Source organism: Bubalus bubalis, chromosome 21 (genome assembly GCF_019923935.1).
Source record: "Bubalus bubalis isolate 160015118507 breed Murrah chromosome 21, NDDB_SH_1, whole genome shotgun sequence".
Classification (NCBI taxonomy): Eukaryota; Metazoa; Chordata; class Mammalia; order Artiodactyla; family Bovidae; genus Bubalus; species Bubalus bubalis.
Window position 1 is genome coordinate 58,774,485 of NC_059177.1, and position 24,920 is coordinate 58,799,404.

General features: G+C 53.1%; 1 protein-coding gene across 3 annotated transcripts in view; it reads left to right on the forward strand.

The window, feature by feature from the left end:
- ACAD9 (acyl-CoA dehydrogenase family member 9) overlaps positions 1 to 24,920 on the forward strand; it is a 48,862-nt gene that overhangs the window by 19,659 nt on the left and 4,283 nt on the right. Inside the window, exons 3-11 of one of the 3 annotated variants that reach the window (XM_044934271.1) lie at positions 14,131 to 14,232; positions 16,633 to 16,739; positions 17,308 to 17,408; positions 18,245 to 18,323; positions 19,426 to 19,600; positions 20,127 to 20,200; positions 23,277 to 23,356; positions 24,464 to 24,514; positions 24,602 to 24,843. In XM_044934271.1, coding sequence (XP_044790206.1) covers positions 14,131 to 14,232; positions 16,633 to 16,739; positions 17,308 to 17,408; positions 18,245 to 18,323; positions 19,426 to 19,600; positions 20,127 to 20,200; positions 23,277 to 23,356; positions 24,464 to 24,514; positions 24,602 to 24,843 — 1,011 coding nt within the window. Of the gene's footprint in view, positions 1 to 14,130; positions 14,233 to 16,632; positions 16,740 to 17,307; positions 17,409 to 18,244; positions 18,324 to 19,425; positions 19,601 to 20,126; positions 20,201 to 23,276; positions 23,357 to 24,463; positions 24,535 to 24,601; positions 24,844 to 24,920 lie in introns of all 3 variants that reach the window. The other 2 variants (XM_044934272.1, XM_006078862.3) reach the window with 2 other exon arrangements.

Below are 24,920 nucleotides of genomic sequence, written 5' to 3' on the forward strand. Positions count from 1 at the left end.
GGCTTCCTTGTCCTTCACCGTGTCCTAGAGTTTGCTCAAATTCATGTCCGTTGAGTTGGTTATGCTGTCCGACTGTCTCATCCTCTGTCACCCCATTCTCCTCTTGCCCTCAGTCTTTCCTAGCTTCAGCGTCTTTTCCAATGAGTTGGATATTTGCATCAAGTGGCCAAAGTATTTGAGCTTCAGCATCAGTCCTTCCAATGAGTATTCAGAGTTGATTTCCCTTAGGATTGACTGGTTGGATCTCCTTGCAGTCCAAGGGACTCTCAAGAGTCTCCTCTAGCACCACAATTTGAAAGCCTCAGTTCTGCTTCCTGACCTGTATAAGGTTTCTCAGGAGACAGGGAAGGTGGTCTGGTATTCTCATCTCTTCAGGAATTTTCCACAGTGTTGTAATCCACTTAGTCAAAGGCTTTAGCATAGTCAATGAAGCAGAAATAGATGTTTTTCTGGAATTCCTTTCCTTTTTCTGTGATCCAATGAATGTTGGCAGTTTGATCTCATTATAGGGGATTGGAATGCAAAAGTCTGGATACCTACCAAATGTCAATTAATAGGTGAATGGATAAACAGATTTTGGTATATGCATATGAGGAAGTACTACTCAGCATTGAAAAGACATGAACAATTGATACATGCAACACGGGATGTCTCTGATGGTCGGGTGGTTGAGAATCCACCTTCCAGTGCAGGGATGCAGGCTCAGTTTCTGGCTGGGGAGCTACGACCCCACTGGCCGTGGGTCAGCCGAGCCCGTGCACCGCAGCTACTGAGCCCAGTGCTCTAGACGCAATGCCACAACTAGAGAAGCCCGCTCGCTGCAACTGAGACCCAACACAGCCAAAAAATAAATTTCTTTTGTTTAAAAAGCTAGTTAAGGTGGTAAATTATATGTATATTTTGCCACAGTATGAAAAGGTGGGAAAAATCAATTAAGCGTTTTTTGTGTGGGTCTGTTTTTGGATCCTCTGTCCTGCTCCTTGCTTTGCCTCTCTCCATGCATGTGTTAAGCTGCTGTCTTTCCTGAGCTTTGTCTGAGGCCTGAAGCCCCTCAGTGTTCGTCCCCCAGCTTGTTCTCTCCTGAGGCCGTTTGGCTCCTCTGGGTCCTTTGCATCGGCTCGTAAATTTTAGAATCAGCTTTTCAGTTTCAACAAAAGACCTGTGTATGATTGGGGTTACGGTAAACCTGTAAATCAGTTTCAGGGAGAATTCAGATTTGTAACAGTACTGAATTTTCAGATCCCCAGCTGTGGAATCTCTCCCCATTTATTTGCTTCTTAATTCGCTCACCAGCGTTTTGTGTTGTCATGATCAGTGCATAGAGTGTGGACAGATTTTACAAAAAGCTTCTGATGGTTTCTCAACTTATCGTTTTTTGGTGGTTTGTAAAGATATATCCATAAGTATTTAAAATTCTTTGATATTATCGTAAGTGATATTTTTACAAATGTTGACTCCTGGTTATTTGCTGTTTGTGTATAGAAATACAGTTGACTGTTTTACACACTGTTTCTACAGTGTGTGAAGTTAGCGTTTTTTTCTGCACATGCTTCCTGTTTCTGGAATTTCTCTTCATAATCTATCACATGTAGAAGAAATTCACGCTTGTGAAAGGAGCTACGGGAACTATAAACAAGATGAAAATAAAATGTTCCCCATTGTGTCTTGGTTTTGCCTCTGAAATCAGTTTAGTTGAACTTCAGCGGGTGCTGGTGTCTTGTGAGGATTTCTTAATCCCACCTCAGGGCCATCTGCTAAATGTAATGTGTGTGCATATGACAGGCGTCACGATGGCGCTGGTCGCCTTACGGTGACTGTGCCCTTCGTTTACCCTTCGCCCGGTCCGTTCCTCCCGGTGCTCACCTTTACGGAATGCACTGTGCCAGGCTGCTGTGCTTTATCACGGCCGGAAACGGCATCAGCCCTAATGCAGGTTGCACCCGTTCTGCGGCACTGATTGTGTGTGTGACCCTGTCCTGTGTACAGATCATGACGCAGCAGTTCCATCACGGGACTCGCTCACACGTTCTCTGATAGCCGTGGCCACCTCTTGCCCACTCCTCCCCCAGCTTCTGGAAACCACTCGTCGTTCCTCCCTTTGTACATTTTGCTATTTCAAAAACATTGTGTTAATGGAACCATAGTGGGTCTACAACAGCAAGCAGTGTGTGTAAACTTGTGCGGATTGGCTCCTTCTCTCTGTGTAACCCTTCTGTAAGTTGCTGTGTGTCAGTGGGTGCGCGGTTTCACTGCTCAGCGGTTTTCTGTGTTGGAGAAGGCGATGGCACCCCACTGCAGTGCTCTTGCCTGGAGAATCCCAGGGACGGGGGAGCCTGGTGGGCTGCCGTCTATGGGGTCGCTGAGGGTCAGACACGACTGACGCGACGTAGCAGCAGCAGCAGTTTTCCATGTACCTGTTGCCACAGCTTGTTGACTGTTCTAAAGCTTAAGAACATCTTGCTTGTTTCCAGTTTGGGGGCTCTTATGAGTAAACCTTCTGTGTACATTTGTGTCCAAGGTTTGTGTGAACACGTGTTGTGCCCAAGCTTTGTGTGAACACGTGTTCGTGTCTCTGGGATAAGCGGCCGGGAGTGAGGGTGCTGGGTCTTGAGGTCGTCTGTGTGTGTATTTCCAGAGTGCTGGCTGCACCATCTTACGTCCCCAGCAGCAATATGTTCTCGTTTCTGTGCCCTTTTGCCAGGATTTGGTGGTGGTGCTGGTTTTGTTTATTAAAAAAAAAAAAGATTTAAAAACTATATCCATTCTGATGGACGTGGCGTGTTATCTTGTGGTTTTAATTTGCCTTTGCCTGATGTGGCAAATTTTCACGTTTAGTTCCCTGGACACACCCTCTCAGTGAGTACTGTTGGTTTTCGTGTGTTGACCTCGTACCCTGCAGCCTTGTTAAATTCGTTTAGTAGGTCACAGAGCGTTTTTGCTTTAGTACCTGGACAGTCATGTTGTTGGTGATGAGGGCAGTTTCATATCTTCCTTTCTGATCTGGTTTTCTTTCTTTTCTTTGCTTGACTCACCAGCTAACATCTCCATTATGTCGAATAGGAGTGGTCAGAGCAAACTTCCCTGCCTTGTGCCTGATTTTAACGAGAAAGCCTGCAGTCTTCTACCTTAAGTATGATGTTAGCTGTATGTTTTTTGTAGGTGCCCTAAACCGGGTTAAGGAAGTTTGCGTCTGGTTTGTGGAAGGTTTTCAATATAAATTGTGTTGGATTTTGTCCAGTGTCTTTTCTGCCTCTCTGATGATTGGGTCTTTTCTGCTTATTCTTTGGACGTGGTGAAATCCTCCGCCTGGGCTCTGAGCCCTGAAGGCCTCCTGCGTCCTCGGGATAGCGCTCCCTGGTCGTCTTGTAGTGCCCTCTTTTGTGTCCTTGGGTGCGCTCTGGAGAATACCGAGGGGACGTAACAGCCAGATACAGTGTGGCTCCCGGATGGGGTCCCAGGCCAGAGACAGGGCATGGGTGGAGAAGCCAGTGACATTCACGTTGATTCTGTAGTTCAGGTAGTGGTATTGTATGCCTGTCAATTTCTTAATTGTGGTGGTTTCCCCATGGTTCTGTAAGCTTCTCGTAGGAAAAGCTGGATGAAAAGTATCCGGGAACTCTATATTATTTTTGTGACTTTTCTTTAAAATTATTTCAAACTAAAAATGATGAGGTGATTTCATATGGGCAACATTTTAAAACACCGTTTGGCAGTCTTGGCCTCTTCTGACCTGTATCTTGCTGAGGCAGCACTGGTTTATAACACCGTCTGTCACGCGCACGGCGTTGCGGTCAGCTTCCGTGTGTGCGTACCACCACCAGAGCCGAAGCCTCCACCCCTCATGGACGGCGGCCCCCTTGCCCGTTCCACCCTCCCCGTCTCTGCCTTCTCGCTGGCTTTGGATATATGCTGCTTTTAATGTGATTATATATATATAATCCCATCCATGGCGGTCCATGGACTTCTCCAGGCCAGAACACTGGAGCGGGTCTTTCGCTTCTCCAGGGGCTCTTCCCAACCCCGGGATCAAGCCCAGGGCTCCCGCGCTAAAGGCGGTCTTCGCCAGCCGAGCCACAGGGACGCCTGCTCCCACTGTATCTTTTTTTTTTTTTCCCACGTGTTGTTTCTTTTGTCTCTGGCTGCTTTTATGTGGTTTTAGAGAAATTGATGTTTTCTTCACGTTTTTCTCAGGGCTCTTTGAGCTCCTTGGATCTCTGTGTTCATAGTGTTTATCAACGTCGGCATGTTTTTTGACCATTAGATTTCTCTAAACTTGTTTTATCACCAGCCATAGCACATCCCCCCGCTCGCTCCTCCCCTTTGGAGATTATACATATAGAGAGCAATCTGCTCGAGGCTGTCCCACAATTCCCTGATGCTCAGTTATTTCTTTGTCTTTCATTTTATATAGTTTTTATTATTATGTTTTCTGTTCACTAATTTTTTTTCCCCCTAGTATTTGATCTACTGTTAATCCAATCCAGAGTTTTTCATCTTAAGCAATCTTTCATCTCTGGGCAGTTTGATTTGAAATTTTTTTTTCTTCTATATCTCTATTGACTATGCTCATATTTCCTTCTACTTTCCTGAGAATTTAGAATCTAGTTATGACTGTGATACTCTTGTCTGCTGTCAGCCCTGTTATTTCTGGGTCGCAGTCAGCTGACGGATTTTTCATCCTCATTTGCTCTGTCTCCCTGCTGCTTCGTGTGCCTGGTGGGTTTTCTGTTGGCTCTTGGCCCTTGTGGATTTCACTTTGACCCATCCAAGACTTGCTTCTAAGTGTTAGAAGGAGCAGAGCAGCCTGGAGGGCGGTGTTTCTCAACATTTTTATTCATCATTACCGCTCTCTCCTTCCCCGTTACCCTAATCGCATCCCTCTGTGGCACTTTAAGAAATTGCTTATTCATTTATCGAGTTGTGGCTGCGCTGGGTCTTCGCTGCGATGACAGGCTTCTGATGGTGGCGGCTTCTCTTGTTGCGGAGCATGGACTCTAGGCACACGGGCTCAGCTACTCCGAGGCACGTGGGATCTTCCCAGACCAGGGACTGAACCTGCGTCCCCTGCGTTGGCAGCTGGATTCCTAACCACTGGGCCACCCGGGAAGTCTCCCTTTGTGAGACTGTAATGCCACAACTGTACTATACGTGTTTCTGTCTATATTACAGGTGTTTCTGTCCTTTATGCAGAAGTGGTTTTTTTGCTTCCCTTCCGCCAGAACCAGCTTTCACCCCCAGGGGGCGGTGTTGCCCTGTTGGGATGCACGCCCACAGGCTGGTCCTTCCCCTAGTGACACACGGCTCTTCTCCGCGTGCTCAGTGCGCTGTGCACTAAGGCAGCCTGTTTTTGAACACTTTCTTAAAAGTGGAGCATACCCTAGCACACAGCACTGCACTCTAGAGTGCAGTACACGCCACAGCCCCCAAACCTGAATACAGATGTTCCTTCTGAGAGCCCCAAGCTGGGAGCGACCCAGAGGTCCTTCGAGGGGTGAACAGGTAAACAATTTCATTCCCACACAGTAGGCCATTGAACAATTATGCAAGTCAGAGAGGCCAGACCAACAGAGTGCCGTGTGAGCCCATGTATGCAAAACTCGAAAATGCAAACTAATCCATAGACGAAAAGATGACTGGCTGCCTGGGGATGGAGACAGAGGGAAGGGCCGATCCCAGACGGACACCGGGAAGTCAGGATGGAAGGGTTTTTGTCGCATGGGGTTTCATGGGCGGACAGACCTCAGAACTCAAAAAGTTATTCTCTGTTTGTGCAGTTTATTACGTGCCAATTATATACACCAGTAAAGTTGTGAAAGTAAAAAAATGAAGGGTTTGCACTCCATTTGGGGAACCCATATTTCTCATTAGTGACCCATGTGTATAAAAATGTATACGCATGGTTATGGTTGTTTCATGGTTTATAATAGTGATGACGTTTAATTTGTGGGCAGCTTATGGGAACACTTGAACTCGACCCATGAAAGCCTGCAGCTGCAGACCTGATGCAGTGGTGGCTGAGTTTTCCTTTGCTGAGCACGTGTTCATAGTCGACAGACGGACTTGTTCTCAGGACCTGTGGACTCTGGGGAGAGAGGGTGGTTCTGAACATGGGCTGGGCCCAGAGGCTGCCTTGAGCCTGCTGTGTCGCCGAGCGTTTCAGGACAGTAATGCCAGTTGCGTGTTTGTTCTCTTACCTTCTAGAAGGTGCAGGTAGCAAATCAGAAAGTCAGGTTTAGTGAACACCTTCAGGAAAGTTTAGGTCTCACGAATGCTTAGTTGTAGCGGTGTTATGCAATGAATACATCCAGATCAAGAAACAGAACATTACCTGTTCTGCTAATTTGTCTTTAATGTTGGAAGGCATTTTTAAGGTTAACTTAATGTATCATGGCATCCGGTCCCATCACTTTATGCAAATAGATGGGGAAACAATGGAAACAGTGAGAGACTTCCTTTTCTTGGGTTCCGAAATCACTGCAGATGGTGACTGCAGCCATGAAATTAAAAGACGCTTGCTCCTTGGAAGAAAAGCTATGACCACCCTAGGCAGCATATTAAAAACCATAAACATTACCTTGCCAGCAAAGGTCCATCTAGTCAAGGCTATGGTTTTTCCAGTAGTCATGTACAGATGTGAGAGTTGGGCTATAAAGAAGGCTGAGCACTGAAGAATGGATGCTTTTGAACTGTGGTGTTGGAGAAGACTCTTGAGAGTCCCCTGGACTGCAAGGAGATCCAACCAGTCCATCCTAAAGGAAATCAGTCCTGAATATTCTTTGGAAGGACTGATGTTGAAGCTGAAACTCCAATGCTATGGCCACCTGATGCAAAGAACTGACTCACTGGAAAAGACCCTGATGCTGGGCAAGTTTGAGGGCAGGAGGAGAAGGGGATGACAGAGGACAAGATGGTCGGATGGCATCATTGACTTAATGGACATGAGTTTGAGTAAACTCCGGGAGGACAGGGAGGCCTGGCGTGCTGCGGTCCATGGGATTGCAAAGAGTTGGACACAACTGAGCAACTGAACTGAACTGAAAAGCAACAAAATTAATAAGAAGGGTAAAGAAAAATGGCCCAAAGATGAATAGAAGTAGAAAGGTTGCCAAGGCTGTGTGTTTTTAGCTTAAAAAGCTTTAAATGGAATGACATTTTATTAAGGGGAAAGGAAGTAGGTCTGACTTACAGGTGGCTGTTTCAGAGCAGGCAAATAAAGGGATGAATATGGAAAGTGAAAAAGGCGTGTGGAAAGTGGACCCCAGGAAAAGTAGGGTGCATGGTACAAGTTATCTTGAGACATTGAACTGCCTTTGAAATCTTTTATTGCTACTTTGGCTAGTGAAACATAATTTTTAATTACCCCCGTTTTTGTTAAACACAGTCAAGACTAATTTATTTTGAAAATAAGGTTGGCCCATTGAACATGTAGCTTTTCTATATTGACTCTTATTCCTGAGAATAAGTTTAAAACTAAATTTCCCAAAGGCCTCTCAGGGCCAGGAAAGCCATGCCAAAGGTCTGCTGCCAGACTTTGGGGATTTTTCTCTTCTAGAGGTCTCCAAAATACTTTGAGATTTCTATGGACAGTCCTATATTTACCTCATAAGGCTGTTCAGAACCCAAGTGTGTCTAATTTCTGTAGAGACAAGGAAGAGAGAAAAATGTTTTATTTTTACCCACAGGTGTAAATTACCAAATTGTTTTAAACCATAAGTAACTTGAAACTGTGGTGTTGGAGAAGACTCTTGAGAGTCCCTTGGACTGCAAGGAGATCCAACCAGTCCATTCTGAAGGCGATCAGCCCTGGGATTTCTTTGGAAGGAATGATGCTAAAGCTGAAACTCCAGTACTTTGGCCACCTCATGCGAAGAGTTGACTCATTGGAAAAGACTCTGATGCTGGGAGGGATTGGGGGCAGGAGGAGAAGGGGACGACAGAGGATGAGATGGCTGGATGGCATCACTGACTCGATGGACGTGGGTCTCAGTGAACTCCGGGAGTTGGTGATGGACAGGGAGGCCTGGCGTGCTGCAGTTCATGGGGTTGCAAAGAGTCGGACACGACTGAGTGACTGAACTGAACTGAACTTGAAGAGAAGAGCTTCTTTATATCTGAAAACAAAGATTAGAAGCCAGTAATATGTCAGACCCTGATGCTGGGAAAGATTGAAGGCGGGAGGACAACTCAATGGACATGAGTTTGAGCAAGCTCTGAGAGCTGGTGATGGACAGGGAAAGCGCGGCGTGCTGCAGTCCACGGGGTCGCAAAGAGTCAGACGTGACTGAACAGCAACAATATGTCCGACAAAAATTCATGAAAATTATAATCATCTCATGTAATTAATCTGTTCTGTTGCCCTTGCCTGACGATTGAAGATGATAGTGACATTGATGGTTTTAAGAAATTTGTGAAGTTTCTGTTATTGAATGATTTGTCCAGTTAGGGCCTTGAGCCCTGGAGCTTGTAGAAAGTACACTCCAAGCGGAAGACACATTTTTAACCTTTTTCTTTTTTCATTGTAAGGGCATTAACCCTGCAACTGAGGAAGGCTTGATCCCATTAAAATAAAAAGGGATAAAGCCTTTGCTGGGTCCCTGGTTTGTCAGGATTTCCCATAGCCCTGACTGTTTGGTTTACAGTCAATGTTTATTCATTTTAAATTAGCTGGTTTAGGAGTAGACTGTTGTGTTTTAAGGACATCAGGATAGCAACAGTCTGACAATATGGGGTTAATTTTCTTAAAAAGCAGAATGGGCTTTACCTACATGTATCATAATCTTCATAGATCATTGTGAAATAGTTATTTTACCAAAGTAACAAAAGGTTTTAAAGGTAAATACAAATCACTTAAAGGCAAAGAAATTCACAGTCTGTTATCAAAAGCTGCATTCCGAGAAAACTTTGTTCTCTTAATAGAGAAAGTTCCAGTCTGGTACAGGCTCATATTCATCGTGAAATAATCGCTATTCACTTAGTCAAAGTAGCAACAAAAGATTTCAAAGGCAGTTCAGTGTCTCAAGATAACTCGTACCACGTACCCTACTTTTCTTGGGGTCCACCTTCCACACACCTTTTTCACTTTCCATATTCATCAGTTTATTTGCCTGTTCTGAAACAGCCACCTGTAGGGAAAGATTGAAGGCGGAAGGAGAAGGGGACAACAGAGGATGGGATGGTCGGATGGCATTACCGACTCAATGGACATGAGTTTGAGCAAGCTCCGGGAGTTGGTGATGGACAGGGAGGCCTGGTGTGCTGCAGTCCATGGGGTTGCAAAGAGTCAGACACGACTGAGCGACTGAACTGAAGTCACACTTACTTCCTTTTCTCTTAATAAAATGTCATTCCATTTCTTAAAGCCTTTTAAGTTAAAAAGATACATTCTGTTTTCCGTAAGTAACCATGAATCATTGGCAAACATAAATCACCCAAAGCTCTTAACTCATTTGCATTTTCTTTCCTGAGACTCTTCTTCACATCAAGTGACTTTCCTTGTTGAAAATTTATAACAGATATAATAAGATCTTATTTAGTTTATATTTAACCAAGGCACACTGAAAGTATTACACCTAATGTTGATAAGTAAGATACGTCTGAATTATTTAGATAAACAGTAATAGCAAGTATTAGTTTGAGTATTTCCCAGTTCACGTGAACCTGAACTTCATTTAGAATTGTTTGATTTGTAAGCACTTTCTTTTCCTTAGATCAGTTAAATTTGAGCTCATTTACAAATTAACCTCAGCAATATTAACCAAAGACACACTAATCCAGACAGAGATCTCGTCTCTTTGCCCCCACCCCACCTTTTTTCTTAACTTGAAGTTCTACTGGTTTGCCCAAGGCTGAAGTCTTAGGCAAAGTGTGCTGTATATCTCGAGGATTGAGAAGAGTTAACTTCAGGCCTGTTTCTGTTTTCTCAGGTCAGAGCTTAAAGTATTTCAACATGCTGGCTTTTTTCTAATCGCATATGCAGAAAGAACCGGTTTTGCAATTTCAGCAAGATTTCTCCAGAGTCTAAAGACATCACAGCCATACTGTCTTTTTTCCCTCTCTGATCATGGTGTCATAGCTAAAATTTAAAGCGCGTGATCTAGAGAATGCTCACCTTGGCCCTAATAGCAGCGGCAGACTGACTGATAAGATGTTATCCCAGCACAGACTGTCGCTCTCGGGAGGTGCGGGTCTTAGCTTGATCCAAAGGTTCTGAAGGACTGAGGGAACTTGAAGGAGTTGGGAAGCATTGATTCCCCCACCACCGCCCCACCACACTGATAGAAGTTAGAAGAGGATTCTTTAAAATATGCGATGCTTGGGGCTGGTGCACTGGGATGACCCAGAGGGATGGAATGGGGAGGGAGGAGGGAGGAGGGTTCAGGATGGGGAACACATATATACCTGTGGCGGATTCATTTTGATATTTGGCAAAACTAATACAGTTATGTAAAGTTTAAAAATAAAATAAAATTAAAAAAAAAAAAGAAGTTAGAAGAGGATTCTTTAAAATATGCGAGTTTCTTTTAGAAGATCTGGTGGAGGGGATATAGAGGGGCGGGGTTGAGGGGGTAACGTCGCAACGGAAAGACGCCGACGCCGTGAGTCCCTGAGACCCGCACTCTGAGTGAGGGCTGTGAGGTTGTGAGTGGCGGGGCCTCCGAGTCTTTCCTTGTTTCCGACAGTAGAGGTCAAGTTGGAGGACTGTGGCATCATTTACTGTGCCAGCAAGAGGCTGTTTTTCTTGGTCCCTCAATTTGTACCGGGGCCAGGCTTCAATGCAAAATAAAGGGAGCCTTTTCTTTTCCAGGTTTGCAGGTCCAGAGTTTTTCTAGTTCTTGAGAATATAGCCGAGGGGATGAGTCTGAGGGAGGTTCCCGAGCTATTCGTAGCCTATATGCCAGAGAATGGGGGTACTGAGTCACCAGCCACAGACAGGCATTGCTCTCGTCCCAGTGAGCCCTCTGTGTGACTGAGGCACCATGTGACTAGCGGCACACATGGCCGGGTGTCCCGACAGTCACGTCTGACAGCGAGAGGTGACCCTCGAGCACGCGGCTGAGACACGAACCGGACGACCAGGCACCGTGCGACTCGGCCAGGAGAGACGGGAAAGCAGCTCCCAGGGCCATTTGCGTGACTCACGGTTTGGTGACTGCCTGAGACGTGGAAGGCCCTCTTTGGGATGCCTCAGAGGCAGCTCCTAGCCTCCAGGAAATGCATCCAGACCGAGGGGGAACAGTGAACGCTGCAGAGGAAGCAGGCTGAGGAACCCGCCTGCAGCCCTGCTGGTAAGGCGGCAGCCGTGAGGAGTGGGCTCAGTGTTCTGTGTGACCAATGTGTGCCTGGCCGTGCCGTCTTGCTGGGGGCCTGTGGTCTGAGAGCCTGGTCTGTTCGTGAGCCCCTTATCCGGTCATTCGAGTCTTCTAGCAACAGGCATCCTAACGGCTTCTAAGCACTGGACTCATGCCCGCATGCTCAGTTGGTAAAGAATCCACCTGCAGCGGGGGAGACCTGGGTCCAGTCCCTGGGTCGGGAAGATCCCCTGTGAGGGGGATCTAAGTGTTCCACATGCACTTAGGAGGGCATGGTCACCCACTCCAGTGTTCTTGCCTGGAGACTCCCACGGACAGAGGAGCCTGGCGGGCTGCAGCCCGTGGGGTCACGCAGCACGCAGCACGGTCCTCACCCTCATTAAGTCCGGAAGAGGAGAGCAGAGCCTCCCTCCTTTGGGTGGCAGCTGCTGGGGCCCAGCAGAGTAACCCTGGCCCGAGTTTCTCAGCTGGTTCCACAGCCACTCGCCTGTTAGCAGAGGATTTGAGGAAAAAGAAATGAAGCAAAGGAGAGTCGGAGGGAGAACCCCCAGGAGATAAATGGGCCCAACTGTTGTGGTCTGTGCACAAGCTGGAAAAGCATTTCCAGACACGTGGCACAATGAGAGGAGAGGAGAGTTTATTAGCGCGGGAGATGCCATTAGAACAGCGGGCTGGCTCAAGGGAGAGCCGATGCATTTCCTGGGTTAGTAGCCAGTTTTTATCGTCTCAGGACAAAGAAGATTCCTGCTGGAAGGGTGGCATTCGGTGACTGGTTTGCATAGGTGTCCTTACCTACTGTGGGGTCAGGGAACTGGCCAGTAAGGGTTGGGGGCTCATGGCAACGGTTGCTCTGGGGCTCAGTCAGTTCCGGAGACGGTCCCGGTTCTGGGTTACGGAAGCCTTGCCACAAGCCCCACACGTCTGACCGTGGTATGGGGCTCCAGAAGATGTACTGAGGCTCGATCTGGGATTCAAGATGGGCTCCATCCTGGCCGGTGTTCCAGGCGCTTAGAAGAACATGTGTTCCGCTGCTGTGGGGAGGACATTCCCTCCAAAGTTCCTTCCATTTTATTGACATTAAATATCAATTAAGTCTGTCTGGTCTGTTGTGTCGTTTGCGGTTTGTGTTTCCTTATTCGTGTTCTGTCTGGGCGATCCGTTCATTGGTGGAAGTGGGGTGCGAAGGTCCCTCACTGGGGCCTTCCCTGGTGGTCCAGTGCTTAGGAGTCTGCCTTCCAGTGCAGGGGACGCGGGTTCCATCCCATGTGCCACGGGGCAGCTACGTGCACCGCAGCTACTGAGCCTCTGTGCTGCAGCTGAGGCCAGTCAGTGCTAAGATATTCGTAGATACCTGCAGTCCCCCAGCAACAGCGCCCTGCTGCTGATTTGCCCTTTGGTGGCTGGTAGCGTGTGCCTTATGTATTGAGGTGCCCCTGTGTTGGGTGTAGAGACATTTGCGATGTTACGTCTTCTTGGGTTGAGCCCTTGGTCTTCATGTGCCGCCCTCCTGTCTGCTGCCGCGCCTTTTGAACGTCTGTTTATCTGGCATGAGTGGTGCTACTGCAGCTCCCTTTTGATCTATTTGCTGGAACGCCTTCCTCCAGCCCCTCACTTCCAAAGTCTGCATGTGTCCCTAGGTGTGAGGTGAGTCTCTTGTAGACAGCATGTATTTGGTCTTGTTTGTTAATCCGTTCAGCCCGTCTGTGTCCTTTGGTTACAGCATTTAATTCATTTACATTCAATATAATCATCCATCTATATGTTCTTATTACCATTTTCTTACTTGTTTTGGATTTGTTTTTGTGGGTCTTTTTCTTGTTTCCTGCCTAGAGAAGTTCCTTTAGCATTTCTCGTAAGGCTGGTTTGGTGGTGCTGAATTCTCCTGCTGCTGCTGCTAAGACGCTTCAGTCGTGTCCGACTCTGTGCGACCCCATAGACGGCAGCCCACCAGGCTCCACCGTCCCTGGGATTCTCCAGGCAAGAACACTGGAGTGGGTTGCCATCTCCTGCTCCAGTGCATGAAAGTGAAAAGTGAAAGTGAAGTCTCTCAGTCATGTCTGACTCTTCGCGACCCCATGGACTGCAGCCTACCAGGCTCGTCCGTCCATGGGATTGGGCAAGAGTACTGGAGTGGGGTCCATTGCCTTCTCTGGCTGAATTCTCCTAGCTTTTGCTTATCTGTAAAGCTTTCGATTTGTCTGTCAAATCTGAATGAGAGCCTTGCTGGGAACCATCATCTTGGTTGTAGGTTTTTTCCTTTTGCCACTTTTCCTGCCACTCCCTTCTCTCTTTTTCCCTGCTGCTCCCTTCTGGCCTGGCTCCCAGCCTGCCTGTTCATTCTTCTGCCTCAGTTGTCCTGTTTGTTTATTCCTTGTGGTGTCTTTTTCTTTTCAGTGTTTGTTTTGTTCATCAGTGTTTATTTGTCCTTTAGATTTTCTAGGTCCTTAAACATTTCTTGTATTTTCTCAATCCATGTCTCCATTCTTTTTCTGAGTTTTTGGATCATCTTTACTAGCATTACTCTGAATTCTTTTTAGGTGGATGGCAGAAAAGTTTAGGTCTTATAAATTTTAGTTTGCTGCAGTTTTATGCAGGGAATCATTGTGCACATTGGAAGTCCTTTGAACTGCAGTTCTTGCTAGGCTGGTGAGGTACAATCAAACAGAAGTGACCTTGGTTACACAGTTTCCAGTTTTGAAGTTTCTGTTGCTGGTGTTGTAATATACAGTATTAACATAGGTAAAATACAATTGTTCTGTTTACTTCTGTTTGTATAAATGTAAGTTATATGTTGTTTAATCAAAATATTTCCTCTTGGCAGTGGACTCTCGAAAAATTGACCAGGAGGGGAAAATCCCAGATGAAACTTTAGAGAAACTGAAGTCCCTGGGGCTTTTTGGAATGCAAGTCCCAGAAGAATATGGTGAGTAAAGGGAACCACCACCCAACTGGTTCAGCTTTCAACAAAGCCTCTGTATTTGTCCATGAAACAGTTCTGTTCTGGAAAGGTGGCCTTTGAAAACGCATTAAGTCCAAGGTCGGGCTGCAAAAATGCTGAAATTAATCAAACTGCCCTTTGTGGGCTAAATTTGGGGGGCTGGCTGGTGAGCGTGCGGCCTGGTGAAGGGGCTCTTTGGCAGGAAAAGCCAGTGAGTTCTGTGCTCCCGCCGTGGGGGGGCAGGGAAGGACCTGCAAGGTGTCTGCTCTCTGAGCTCCACGGGGGAGGAGGCTGGGTCTCACCCCTGGGCAGGCTGATGGCAGCGGGCTCTCTGGCAGAGGGGCGGCCCCAGGCCGTCAGTGCTCTGCGTCTGAACGCTTCAGAGGGACAGAACATAGTCCCATGTGGGCACCGGACCAGACACAGCCTGGTGTGCACTCTTGGGATCCTTTCCTACGAGCATGGCCCCCCGCCCCCAGCCTGCCCTCCCCAGAGCCCTCCCCCGAGCCCTGGCTGGGGCAGCCTCCAGCTTCGTCAGCTCGGGGTCAGGGGTTTGGGTTGGAGAGCTGCTGGTGCTGAGAGCCGGGCACATCTGTGGCTGTGAGCCCAGTGTCCACGCCGGGGGGTCAGTTTGCACAGCAAGGCCCAGTCGCTGGTTTAGCTCCAGGGCAAAACTGCAGTCCGTTCCCCCCACCCACCGCCCACCTCGCAGCCCAGGGTGGGGACTCTCGTGCCGCCGGGACCCAGGCTGGAGCGGCTGCAGTCTGAGGCAGAGCCTGAGATTCTAGGGCAGAATGCTGTGACGCCGCATCTGGAGGCGTGTTTCCTCAGGGGATCTCTGTCTGTGTGTGTCTGTCACCGTGTTGTAAGCTGTTAGAGGATATCTCCTACTTGTCTCCCGTTGAGTGCCTCTTCCCACATTTCCAAATGACAGTAATAAGAGAAGGTACGGTATGTGGAGGAAACACGGCGTCATCTCTGCAGCTGCTTCACTGCTGGCGGGACGTGGCGCGGGCCTCGGGCGCACCTGCAGCGTGCGGGGCAAGGCCCTGTGCTCTCCCCAGGCCTCCAGGCCCGGCGGGGTCCCAGGCCCCGGGGAAGTGTGTGCTGAAGGCGGCGGCCACGTCCAGTATTAGAACAGAGCGGGAGGCTGAGCCCGAGCGCAGCAGTTGGCCTGTCGTCCGCTGCGGAAAGGAAGTGTGTGGAGGAGAGCTGCCAGACGCAGCCGGCTTGGTGACGGCGTCTGCTTCCGCCTGGGTCTTAAAGAAAGCACTTCCTGATTCAGGAGAAGTCGTTCTTTCCTCCACACAAGTTTGTGTGAAACTTGAATACGTCTTTTTGTGTCTCTGTGTTTTCTGCCAGCACACGTGTGTGTGTGTGTGTGACTGCACAGCCCCATCCCTAACTCTGCTTTATGAGTTCCTCTTGACTGTGAAAATGCTCTTTCATGAGATCATAAAATGGTCACGTTTGGAACTATTTCATTTTCTTTCTTTTTTTTTTTTTAAACTCTTCCTTGGGAAATGAAGGCAACTACAACCTTATGTTCACGCCCAAATAGTTTTCAGAAACGTCCCCGGTCTGAAGCATTCTGAAGTCTGGTTGGAAATCTCTGCGCCCAGTTCTCCTCCCTGACCTTCAGCTCCCCGCGGTCTCACCCGCCTGTCGCCTATCCCCACTCTTTGTCCCCCCGCCCATGATTTCACTGATGCTTTCTTGAAGAAGGCTTCCCTCAGTGCTCAGCTGGCAGAGAATCCACCTGCAATGCGAGAGACCTGGGTTCGATTCTTCGGTCGGGAAGATCCGCTGGAGAAGGGATAGGCTATCCGCTCCAGTATTCTTGGGCTTCCCTTGTGGCTCAGCTGGTAAAGAATCTGCCCACAGTGTGGGAGACCTGGAAGACCCCCTGGAGAAGAGAAAGGCCACCCACTCCAGTACTCTGGCCTGGGGAATTCCATGGACTGTATATAGTTCATGGCGTTGCAAAGAGTTGGACACAGCTGAGCAGCTTTCACTTTCTTGAAGAAAAGTGTCACCATTTTTTCTTAAGCAAAACGGACATCGGCGTATGAAACTAGTGGGGACACAGTGTCTTGACTGACAGGTGGGGTGGGGGCTGCGGCAGGCTGCTGGCCTCCCTGGCCCCTGAGCTGGGGGACACTGTGTTAAAGTCCACATCTGCACGCGCTTGTTACAGAGCTAGAAAAGGCCTGAAGGGAGGTGGATGGAAGTGCGCTGAGCGCTAAGCTAACGCGCGATGTGTTTTCTTTGTGGCTGTCTGTGTTGTCTTCCCTATAAAACGGTGAGCGGGCCGTACTCCACGGAGCCTTTTCTGGGAGGATCTGGGGCGGGAGCGTGAGCGGGGCTGTTCTGTTCCCGCCCCAGGTGGCCTGGGCCTCTCCAACACCATGTACGCGCGGCTGGCGGAGGTCATCGGCCTGGACGCCTCCATCGCTGTCACTCTGGCGGCTCACCAGGCCATCGGCCTCAAGGTCAGGTGTGGGTTAGTGGGGCGCACGGGGGGACCGCGCCACTGGCTCCTCTGGAAACCGCCGCCTCCCCATGGCCCTGCCCCATCCCTCCAGGCCCCGGTCAGAGGCCACCGCCTGCGTGGAGCCTGCCCGCACCGGGGGCGGGGAGCAATCCCTCCCGCGCTTGGCTTGCTCCCTCGGGGCCTGCGCGTGTCCGCCCTGCTGCTGGTGCCCACCCTGCACTGGACGTGGAGCATCTCAGGGCAGGCCCCCCGGCCCACAGCTCAGTCCTTGGGTGGTTTTGCTTGGCACAGGAACCGAGGGGGCGGAGCGCCCCCAGGCTCGGCCGTGGCTCCAGCCACCCAGCTGGGCAGTGGAGAAGCTGCCAGGGAGCCCGAGTCCCGACCTGAAGCTGTGGCGGGCCGCCCAGCCTGTCCCCATGTGGGGGCTCCCTGACCCCCCAGCAGCTCCCCATTTATTTTCTGGGGCTGCCAGCTCCGGGCGGCCCCCTTGCGTGAAGGAAGCATGTTCTGTGAGCCCGTGGCGCCCGCTCCTCTCACTGCCGCTGAACGAGCCGTGTATGTCGCAGGGCATCATCTTGGCCGGCAGCAAGGAGCAGAAGGCCAGGTACCTGCCCAGGCTGGCGTCCGGGGAGCACGTGGCCGCCTTCTGTCTGACGGAGCCAGCCAGGTCAGCCCCACGCCCCTCGCAGCCTCTCTGCCTGTCCGCTTCCTGCTCTCATCTTCACCTTCCTTCTCCTCCCTGGTGACCCTTACAGACAAGAACAGGCCCGTCAGCTCCTGTTCTGTAACTGTTTTATGCTTTGCAACCCTCCTTATCGGCTTTCCTAGAGGCTCAGTGCTAACTAAAGAACCCACTTGCCAATGCGGGAGCCCCAAGTTCGATCCCTAGGTCGGGAAGATCACCTGGAGAAGGAAATGGCAACCCACTCCAGTGTTCTTGCCTGGAAAATCCCATGGACAGAGGAGCTTGGGGGCTATAGTCCACAGGGTCCCAACAGAGTCGGACACGACTTGGTGACTAAACCACCACCCTCCTTATATAAACAAGCGTCAGGCGTCACGGCCACAGCGGCTTTCAGACCGTGCGGGGTGGGTGGTGTCATCCGCACCGTCCAGGCTGTGGACTGAGGTTCAGCAGCGTGGAGCCGTCAGCCCAGAGTCTCAGCTGCCGTGGGCTCAGGGCTTCCGACGGCAGGTCGATCTCAGAGCTTGGCACGTGTGAACCCGCCTCTCTCTGTTTAGGCCTCCCAAATGTCCTCACGGACACAGTTTCACCTGAGGTCATAAAGTGGGATTGGCCAAACCCACCTTGCCACCTGTTTTTGTAAATGAATTTTATTGGAATGTACCTGCTGTGTACACATTGTCTGAGCCTGTGAAGCTGAATGCATTTATTACCTGACGCTTTAAGAGCTTGTCATCTCCTCTGTTCCGCTCTGAAACTTCCTGTGGGGGCCCTGAGGACGCTTGTCTGTTCCCAACCACCTGTGTCTGTCCCCGCAGTGGGAGCGATGCCGCCTCCATCCGGACCAGGGCCACGCTAAGTGCAGATAAGAGTCACTATGTCCTCAACGGCTCCAAGGTACGGCTTTGTGGCCTCCGTGGCCCGGACCTTCAGCGCACTCACTGGCCACCATGCTCCAGGGGTCGTCGGGGCAGACACATCACCCCTTGACCATCTTCCTTTGTTGGCAGAAGAAGTGGGCTCAGAGAGGTTCCCTGACCCACCCCATCCTGTCCGCCTTGTGGCAGGATAGGTACCAAGGCGTCCCAGCCTCAAAGTCTGTGGGCTTCTGGAGCACCACCCACCTCGTTGAGCTGCACTCGTGTGTCTGTCTGTTTTTTCTATTACACGGAACTTGAAGCACACACGTGTACTGCTGGGAGCGTCCATAGCCGCCTCCTACCTTCATCGCCACCTCGGTTGTGCTGCAGCTCTGGGTAGTGGCCGGGGCAGGCTCAGTGCGACTCTGCAGGGCAGTCATAGCACCACTGGACACGGAACGCATGATGATGACTTCTGGGCTTCCCCAGTGGCTCAGCGGTGAAGAGTCTGCCTACACCGCAGGGGCCACAGGAGACTCGCGTTCGGTCCCTGGTGGGGAGGATCCCCTGGAGGAGGGTGAGGCACTCCACCCCAGTGTTGTCGCCTGGAGAATGCCCCGGACAGAGGAGCCTGGCGGGCTGCACTCCATGGGGTCACAAAGAGCCAGACAGGACTGAGGCAGCTGAGCGCGATGACTGCTTAGCATCTCCTTAGCACCCGTATTTTTCTGATTGTCTCATACCTGTTCGGTGGGTTTTTTTTTCCCCAAACAAGTTGCTTGAATCAAAATCCAAGTTAAGTTCTATGCAGAGCCATTTGTCGAGGAGCCTCTCCCCTTCCCCACCCTCTCCTTCTACTTCCCTCCCACCCCAAGGTGTCCTGTGCTAGAGCCAGAACTGCCACACACACACCCCCAGACACACTCACACACACACCACACACCGCACACACCCACACAGAAACCCGGACACACACGGCCCTCCAGGGAAAGCCTTGCTCTGCTGTCCTGAGCTGTGGTGGGCAGCCGACGCCGACAGGCGGCTGGAGTCCTCCTGCTTTCTCTCCTCAGGTCTGAATCACCAATGGAGGCTTGGCCGACGCCGACAGGCGGCTGGAGTCCTCCGCTTTCTCCCCTCAGGTCTGGATCACCAATGGAGGACTGGCCGACGTCTTTACTGTGTTTGCAAAAACGGAAGTCGTTGATTCCGACGGCTCAGTGAAGGACAAGATCACAGCATTCATAGTAGAAAGAGACTTCGGTGGCATCACCAACGGGAAACCCGAGGATAAGATGGGCATCCGAGGCTCCAACAGTGAGTGGTGCTGTGCGCGTGTGCGACAGATGAAGTGTGTGGCCCACGCATGTGTGTGTGCGTGTGAGAGAATGTGTGTGAGATACTAAAATGTGTGTGCACGCATGCGTGTGTATGTGAGAGATGAGGGCGGCGACGACTCCCAGGTGAGGTTCCCGCTGCCCGGTGGGACGCCCAGCCTCAGGGGCGGCCGGGCCGGAGGGGCCCTGTCACAGGGCTCAGTACCTCAGGCCCCCATCTTCCCCCGGGGCCCCCTCCTCCTTCGCTCCCTCCTCCACGCCCAGGCCCACCTGCAGCCCAGTGCGTGCTCGGTCCACTTGAGGCCAGCATCCTGGACATGGCCCTCGGCCTGGCCAGAGCGGCCACACGGTCCTCACGGGTCCCTCAGAGGCCAAGGGGCTCAGCCTCTCAGCGGCCTCGGCTCAGACCACGGGGGCTCTGAGCAAGCGGCGAGCTGCGTGGCCTGCGTGCAAGCCGGGGCCCGAGCACCGGGACCCCGGCTGAGCTCCTGGCCATCGTGTTCCAGCCTGTGAGGTCCACTTTGAGAACACCAGGGTGCCCGTGGAGAACGTCCTCGGAGAAGTCGGAGGTGGCTTTAAGGTGCGTTGCCCGCTGCCCGGGCCCGCGGAGCGGGGAGAACCGGGCTCTGGATGCCCCCTGCCCGGCTGGAGGCCTCGTCTGCCTGGGGTGGGCCAGGTTCCTGCCTGCAGTTCTGGGAGGGCAGCCTGTGGAGCGCAGGGTGCACAGCGCGGGGTCCCGAGTGCCTGCCCTGATTCTTTTTTTCTTGGAGTTAGATTGTGTCGTGTTTTCATTGACAGGTAATTCATGTGGCAGAATTTGCCGTCTCCTGCACGCTCGCTGTGGTGGTTTTCAGGACAGTCGCTGGGCTCAGCGCCCCACTCCGTGTCTGACTTCAGGACGTTGCCGTCACCCCAGAAAGCAGCGCCACACCTTGCCCTCCCCCCGCCAGCCCCGGCCGTCACTGCTTAGTGTCTGCTTCTGTGGACCTGCCTGCTGGGCTGTCTCCTTGCGATGCGATGCGCATAGGGCTTCTCGCACGCTCTGTAGCCAAGTCACAGAGGTGTCGGGTGAACGGGCCGCATCGTGCTCCCCTGTCATCAGCTGAGGGTTGGTTCGTTTCCAGGCCATTTGAGTCGCGCTGCCGTGAACGCTCGCGCGCATGTTCGTGTGGGAGCACTGCTTGCCATCCCGCTGGGGGCACAGCTGGAGGAGCGCAGGGCCGCAGGCTGACGGCGCACCGAGTGCTCTGAGGGCCCACCAGGCTCCCCCACGGTGGCTGCCGTTTCACGTCCCCACCGGCAGCGCGTGGGCCTGAGGGGCCCAGGTTTCCACAGCTCGCCAGCTTGTGTGCTCGTCCTGCTTTAAGTGCTCACTCTGGCCTGGGTGCAGTGTCTTCACCCTGGGGGAAGCTGCCCCCACCTGGCCTGTGCATAGGGGTCAGGACTTCCCTGGCCTTACAGACGTTAAGAGGCTCACCTGAGGGCGCCAGCCAGGCCCCGGCCCCCGCCCGCCGGGGAGTGGAGCAGAGTGCGGGAAGGGCGGGTGCGGGAAGGGCGGGTGCGGGGCGTCCTGTGTGGCTGTCACAAGGAGAGGGCCCAGGCTCCCTGAAGGCCGTCCCTGGAGACGCCGTCCACTGTTGACAGTCCTGAGCTCACAGCGCTGAAATACTTGTGTGCGTGTAAGAGAGGATGGCGGCATCTCTCACTCACCAGCAGGCCCTTGCAGGCTTCACTCGCTAGGGAGCGTGGCTTCCTGAGGTTGCGAGCTGCAGTGTTGCCCCACGTGCTGAGGTCAGTCGCCCTCCCGGGCCCCGGGGTCGAGCGGCTCGCGGTTTCTCGCCCTCCCTACTTGGCGCCGCCCTGTGTGGCCTGTGTCCTTGCACATGTCTTGCACACTTGTCCCATCATCTCCTGAGTTCGATGCCGAGTCCCCGGGTCGGAGCCTGAACATTTTAAGTTCTTGGGCTGTGTTGCCGCATTGCCTGCTGGACAGTTGAGCTGTACATGAGGTCTCTGTCCAGTCCTTCTCAGCGCAGCATTTAAAGAATTTCTTTCCCACTGTGTTAGGTGAAAAGTGATGGTTTTAACATGCAAAAGGAAATAGATTTCTAAAGCCCTGCTTTGTGATGAGTAGGGTTGTCCACCCGTCAGCCTCAACACTGAAAAGCACGAGATGCTGGGGGTGATTCCAGAGATGGAGGGTGGGATGACCGCAGGCCCAGGGAGCGGAGTCCGGCGTGCAGTCAGGGAGGGATCTGGAGGACAGCTGTAGGCAAGCCGGCCCCGCGGTGGGAAGGTGGCAAGGGGGCAGGAGCCGGGTCGGGAGGGAGGGATGCCTGGGCCCAGGAGCCCCTTCAGGTCGGGCGAGCCCTCCAGGCTTCCATCGCCCCCCAGGAGGCGAGCCTGGCGTCCAGCCCTCCCCTCCTGTTGTTGTAAGTGAAGTTCAGGGTAAACTGCGAAGAGGCCATGAGGGGGGCTTGTTTACGGCCCTGAGCTGGCCTCCAGGGGCCTGGTGGGAAGATCCCAGGACCCCAGGTGGGCAGTCGCTTCTCCTTGTAGTCCCGTGTCCCGAGACAGGAGGTCTGACGTCAGGGCTCGGGGGCCCAGGGCCTGCGTGTCACTTTGCACTGGGACTCACCCGAGCCGCCCGCCCCGCGGCCAGCTGCCGGACTCACCCGCCAGGACCCAGTCTGGTGCCCATTGACTGGAGCAGATGCTTCCAGTCTCCCCAGCCCCGTAGGGTCTGTGTTGAAAGAGTCTCCACTCAGCTTATTGAGCAACTCATCATACATTCAAACTCAGAGGCATGTTTGCTTAATCTGAGTCACCTAGGTGAGCAGTCTGCACGAAGCTGCGTCACACGCTGCTGCCCCGCCTCCAGGCCTCTGCCCGGGGCTCCCGGCCTTGAGAGAGGCGGGCAGGCCCCAGGCCCTCTTGGGGCTTCGCACTGGCGTCCACCAGATGTCTGGGCACCCTCCTCCCCACCTCCCGACCCCCCCACACTGGACTGTGCCCCCCTTCAGTCCCCGCCCACCACACGCTGCCTGCTGCCTGGGGGCTGCGGTGTCTGTGCCCCTTGGGGTCTGCAGGGGGCGCCTCCCCGGACCCGGCATCTGGTGCTTGGGTAGCAGCGTGTCCACTCGCCCCCCCGCTGTAGGTCGGGGGTTGGGGTCAGAAGAGGACAGAAGTCACCGTGGGAACTGGAGGCAGGGAGAACGTCCATGGTGGAAGGCTGGGCCCCATGCACTCCAGGCAGGGGCTGGCACTGCCAGGGGCTCAGCGCTCAGAACCTTAGGCTCTTCACCCCTTAAAGGGGCCCTGACGCTGAGGCGCGCCAGGAAGGTGAGGCGCTGGAGGCAGATGCCCAGCTCGTCTCAGCCCTGGCTCCCTTGCCCCAAGGCACGGAGGGCGTCCCCTTCCTTTCTGGGCTGACTGCACGGATGTCTGTGAGCATCGCAATGACGATGGCCTGCTCTTGAGTGGTGGGGACTGTGCTCCCCAGCCCAGGGCGCTTAACTCCTCCGAGCACTCCTGTGGTCTTTCAAGAAAGCCTCTGGCCCAAGTGGACGAGGCTCTCGCGTGCTGTGCCCCCAGGGCCCTCGGGTTCCCCAGCCAGGCCCCCGGGGAGACTCATGCTGAGCCCCCTCTCCCTGCAGGTGGCCATGAACATCCTCAACAGCGGGCGCTTCAGCATGGGCAGCATGGTGGCCGGGATGCTCAAGAAGCTGATCGGTGGGTGAGTGGGGGCACCTGGCCCTGCCCGGGCTCCCCGTGCCCCCGGGCGCAGGGCAGGCGGCTGCTGAGCCACCCCTGACAGCCCGTCCCATTCAAGCCTGGGATCCGGGCTTGATCCAGAAGGAAGGGTGCATGGGGGCAGGTCTGCGAGGCCAAGGTTCAGGTCCCAACTCACACGGGATGGGGTGGCACGTTCTGGGGGAGGTGAGGGCTGCTGAGTGAATGTGCAAATGCGAGCTGGACACCCGCAGGCCTGGCGATGGTGCCCCACGGGTGTCCGCACAGCGGGGGTGGACGGTGAGGTCAGTTTGGGGACCCTGGTCTCCCAGCCTCTGGATGGTTCATTTCTTCTAGTAGAGTCCCTGAAACCCAGATCTCCTTCCTTTTGCCAGTGAAGTTAAAACAGCCCGCTAGGGTCTGGGGGGCATGAAACGTCACTGCTGGCTTCGCTTTGCCAGAGGGATGTGGCTGAGGCTGAGGCACGGGCATGCCAGGGGCTGCTTGCCATGGGCTGCTCGGGGGGTGCCTTGGAGTTCGGGGAGGGGCTGGTTTACAGAAGAGGAGATCCAGGCTCCCAGGGGGCAGCGATTTGCCTGAGGCCTTGCCCCCATCAGCCTGCACACTCGGGGCCCATCTCCCTGAGCTGAGCTGCCACCATGGCCCTGAGCCCATCTGGACTCTGCTGCCTTGTCTGGAAAGCTTCTCAGGGCGAGAGCTTCGCTCTCATGCTCAGAGGCTGTGGAGCCCCTGGGATCCGGGAGCGCGGGAGCCCATCTGGGGAGTAGTGGGAGGGGAGGCTATGGGCGCTCGGCACCTTCAGGGCCAGCCTGGGACCCCGAAGCGGCCACGGGCCACGGGCCACCCTCCCGGGTGTGAGCCCCTGTGCACTGCCCCGGCCTGGCGCCCCTCCGTCCCCCACCCCGGGCACCGCTCAGAGGGGACAGGCACCCCTCCCTGGGGACACCGGAAGGCGGGGCTGTGACATCCAGGGTGTTTGGTCTCAGGGACCCGCCTCTCGTGGTTCCCATCTGAGTGCGTGTGGGTGTTGCCTTAGGAAAGCATTTCAGGACAGCGGGAAATTGTTTTTGATAACTCCACTCTCACTCAGAAATGACCGCCGAATACGCCTGCACGAGGAAACAGTTCAACAGGAACCTCAGTGAGTTCGGCCTGATTCAGGTGCGGAGGGGCGAGGGCTGGGCGGGCAGTCCCCCGCGCAGGCACTGAGAGCCTGCCCTCCTGGCAGGGATTCGGGGCGAAGACGAGCTTGCCCCCGGCTTGGTGCCCCTGGCCCCAGGTTCACTCTGCGGCTTGGCGGGCCTGGGTGTCCGTGCAGCACATCTGTCTTGACTGTTCTGAACACTCCAGGAGAAGTTTGCCCTGATGGCGCAGAAGGCCTACGTGATGGAAAGCATGGCCTACCTCACGGCGGCGATGCTGGACGCACCTGGCTTCCCCGACTGCTCCATCGAGGCCGCCATGGTGAAGGTAACCCACACAGCACGCCGGCCTTCCTCCCCACAGTCAGCTGCTGCCTGGGCATTGACGAGGTACCCACGCCAGCC